The sequence below is a fragment of the Cydia strobilella genome, chromosome 7 (genome assembly GCF_947568885.1).
Source record: "Cydia strobilella chromosome 7, ilCydStro3.1, whole genome shotgun sequence".
NCBI classification, from domain to species: Eukaryota; Metazoa; Arthropoda; class Insecta; order Lepidoptera; family Tortricidae; genus Cydia; species Cydia strobilella.
In genome coordinates this window covers 19,066,497-19,070,251 of record NC_086047.1, presented here as the reverse complement: position 1 = coordinate 19,070,251, position 3,755 = coordinate 19,066,497, and the positions used below count along the sequence as shown (strand labels likewise).

General features: G+C 36.6%; 1 protein-coding gene across 1 annotated transcript; it reads left to right on the top strand.

Annotated features, from left to right (window-relative positions):
• The first annotated feature begins 408 nt into the window (after nucleotides 1-408).
• Nucleotides 409-1,769, top strand: LOC134742848 (basic helix-loop-helix neural transcription factor TAP). Its single transcript, XM_063676032.1, has one exon. The coding sequence runs from the start codon at nucleotides 448-450 to the stop codon at nucleotides 1,690-1,692; it is 1,245 nt and encodes a 414-aa protein (XP_063532102.1). The 5' UTR covers nucleotides 409-447; the 3' UTR covers nucleotides 1,693-1,769.
• The last annotated feature ends 1,986 nt before the right edge of the window (nucleotides 1,770-3,755 follow it).

Below are 3,755 nucleotides of genomic sequence, written 5' to 3'. Positions count from 1 at the left end.
TAAGATACTACTTAGGTATACTCGTATCATATATCATATAGGATATACTTCCTATCGCCTTAACATAACGATAGCTCGACCTCTTTTTAGGGTTCCGTACCCAAAGGGTAAAAACGGGACCCTATTGACTCTGCTGTCCGTCTGTATGTCCGTCTGTCACCAGGCTGTATCTCATGAACCGTGATAGCTAGACAGTTGAAATTATCACAGATGGTGTATTTCTGTTGCCGCTATAACAACATACTAAAAACAGAATAAAATAAATATTTAAGAGGGGCTCAAATACAACAAACGTAATTTTTTTGCGTAATGGTGCGGAACCCTTTGTGCGCGAGTCCGACTCGCACTTGGCCGGTTTTTTTTGACTTGTAAGTTTTGTGACTAAGATGATACACCAGTGTTAAAATATAGTTAAAATTTTGTTTTCTCTTCCAGGTACACTTCAAAATGTTCACCAACTTTGACGATTACTGCGATTTCAACGACAGCATCTGTAGCAACGACTCAGGCTTCGAAAAGTCACACAATGACTCCTACGCTACCTCCACCACTTCCACACCCTTGAAACACAACACCTCAGACCCCGGCATCTCCGTCACCCCGATCAAATCCGAAGTACGAAGAAAACTATTCAGCGAATCCTATGAATTCCCTTTCCAAAACCAAATCGAAGATGTTAAGGTTTTTGAAGAGAACTTACACACTGCAGTGACATCAACGCCAATTAAAAAAGAAAGGAAACCAAAAGATCCAAACAAGCCGAAAAGGAAATACGCGAATGGAAAAAACAGAATATCAAGATGTAAAAGTCCGACTCAGTTAATGAGAATAAAGAGGAATAGAAGAATGAAGGCCAACGACAGGGAAAGAAATCGAATGCACATGCTAAATGAAGCTCTTGATAGACTCAGATGTGTGCTACCAACTTTTCCTGAAGACACAAAGTTAACTAAGATAGAAACGTTAAGGTTCGCTCACAACTACATTTTCGCTTTAAGCCAAACTTTGGAATCTTTAGACAACATCAACTCCGGGAAAGTAACCACAGATAATTTCAATTCAAATTGTAATAAACTTCAAAACTATAATTTAGCTCATGAAAAGATCGCAAGAGATGCGTTCAGAGATATATTTTCTTTGAATAATAAGACTGATGAATTTAACAGTGATGGGAGTTACAGGAGCTTCCAGGGTTACAGCAAACCTTTTCCAAATGGTTGCAATTTTATGCAAACATCTGAAGGTGTTCTCATAAATGTTGGAAACGTGACAGTATCTGTCAATAACAAGGGAGGAAACTGTATCACTTCAACCACAGGCAGCGGCTTCTTCACTCACCCATCAAGCTATGCCGATGACGCGAACCAGCAAAATTATTTTTACCAAAAACCCTTTATACCTTGCATTACAAATGGTGATAATATGCATGATGTTGGAAATACAGAGGAATATTTCAATCAAAAGAATTACGAGATATTCAAGAATGCGTTTGACACGGCAAAGAATAAAAGACACCCAAAGACTGAGGATTATGCAGCTAATTATGGAGAATATACGAATATTTATGGGCATAATGAGTGGGATTATAGTAGGATAAGTGAATATAATTATCAGAATAATTATTATAACAATGACCAAAGAATGTACAGGAATTTTTATAATAGGCCAAGTATTGTAAACGCTCAAATTTAAACGGTTGTGTTTTCTAGTCATCTGTGTACAGAATATATTTTTTAATGAATTTTGTAATTTAAGTAAGTAAATTGCGGCCTTGAAAACCTTACCAATAGTGATAAAGCAAAAAAAAAAGATGCAGCCTCGGCCAATAGAGGTCTTGGTCACTTTTTGTTTAGTATATGACATCTATTTATTTCAGTTTACAAAAAAAATGAAATTATAGATAACTAGAATATTTTTAGGAAATTTAACGGGATTAAGCAGATTGCTAAACTGAAGTTGGAAGGTTTTCATGGATCATATATTTTGATAAATCATGTTTAGAATAAAATTTATAGGGAACAATAATATTGTGATGTTTCTTTAGACAATAAAAATGTACCATGCAGCTTTTACCAAAGAGTATACTAATAGTCTAGTCATATTTTGAAATGTTTTACTAAATTTTTTTGTAATAAATATTTTCTACAACATTTTTTATTTTACTTTAAACCATAGTTAGGCAGCACAAAAGTCAAAAAGGGAACCTTAGCAATAAGTAAAATATCAAGTGGCAGAAAAAGTAAGTCTTAGTCCAGAATTGTGTCAAAAAAAACTAGGTTCATAGTTGATTTACCGCTTACAGTACAAGCGGGTATGAATATAAATCAAATGTGGAACAAAGCACGCTAAAGAGCGAAAACTTGTGAATGGGAGCGCACCCTAAATGCGCCGGCGCATTGTTAAAGATCTTTTGACAACCCTACCAGAATTAATACCGTCGAGTCAATCGAAAATCAACCTTGTGCGCTTGCTTTAAGAGCTTTAGATAAAAATTTAAGTGGTAATTGTGACAGCCGAGCCAACTTACAAATGCAGTTGCAGTAGAGAAAAATCAACCTTTATTCACCGAATTAAGAGGAAGCAACACGTAAAGTTATAGTTGATGTAGGGGGTAATAGGGCACCCGTAGAATTGAGTTGCGAAAAGTAATGTTTGCTTTGGAAATTCGTTACGGCCTATTTTGTTGCTTGCTTCAATGATTTGGGTGTTATAGCATTACATTGGTAATAATAATATTGTTTATGGGATCAAATGGTAACGGTAGGTAGATCTTTCAAACAAAGGTGACCAATATTTTTTATTTGAGTAAGTACCTATACCTATAGTCTCTATCTTTAGGTAGTTAAATAAATGCGATTGACTACTGATGAATTTTCCACCAGAGTTGTATTCTGATGCATCAGACGAGGATGTGCTCAAGATCATTAAATAGACTTAATAGTTTTAGGGGAATAGAAATTGTCACATATTTTTTCAGTCTACTCTAGCCAAGTGGCTACGTCAAGTAGTACAGATATACCTTACTTTGACTACTCATTTCGCTTCTTTTACCTCTGGCCGCGTAGATAACATGCCAATCGCTTATGCTCCGTAGCGATCGAAACGCAACTGTCACTGTCGCACTAATATGGAAGAGTGATAGAGAGACACAAAGCGTTTCGTTTTCGTAGCGTTAGCGATTGTCCCCTTGGCTGATCTCTAGTAAAAATACTACATACAGCCTAACCCAGCATCAATGGCCGAGAGTATTTCGAGTTGAATTGATTTATTTTTTCCCGAGCCTGCGAGACTTCGTCAAACTAACTGTCTCGGACCTCAAACTATCTCCATACCAAATTTTATCTAAATAATATGTTCAACGGTTTAAGCATGAAGAGTCAGACAGATACACACAGATACATTCGAACTTATAAATTCTAGGCGCGCGAGTTTTTCGAACTACCCGCACTTGGTCTTGTATATTCGTTCGGCCTAGAAGATGTTGATGTCAACTTTAACCAGCCTTCTCCGAGACCACGGGGACCACGCCGACAACGGCGTCCTCGAAACGTCGTAGGTAAATTTAAAACTAAAATTTACGCGTTCAAGGTTTGTATTAAACAAGTTGAACATGTGAAAGACGAACATGCCAATACTAGTACACCTAGTACACCTACAAACATGTCCTTTAAATCAATGCTTATAATTATAAAACAATGAGTGCGTTCGTCACACTTTATCGGTTCCATTTCGTCACAGATTTATTTTCACATCTG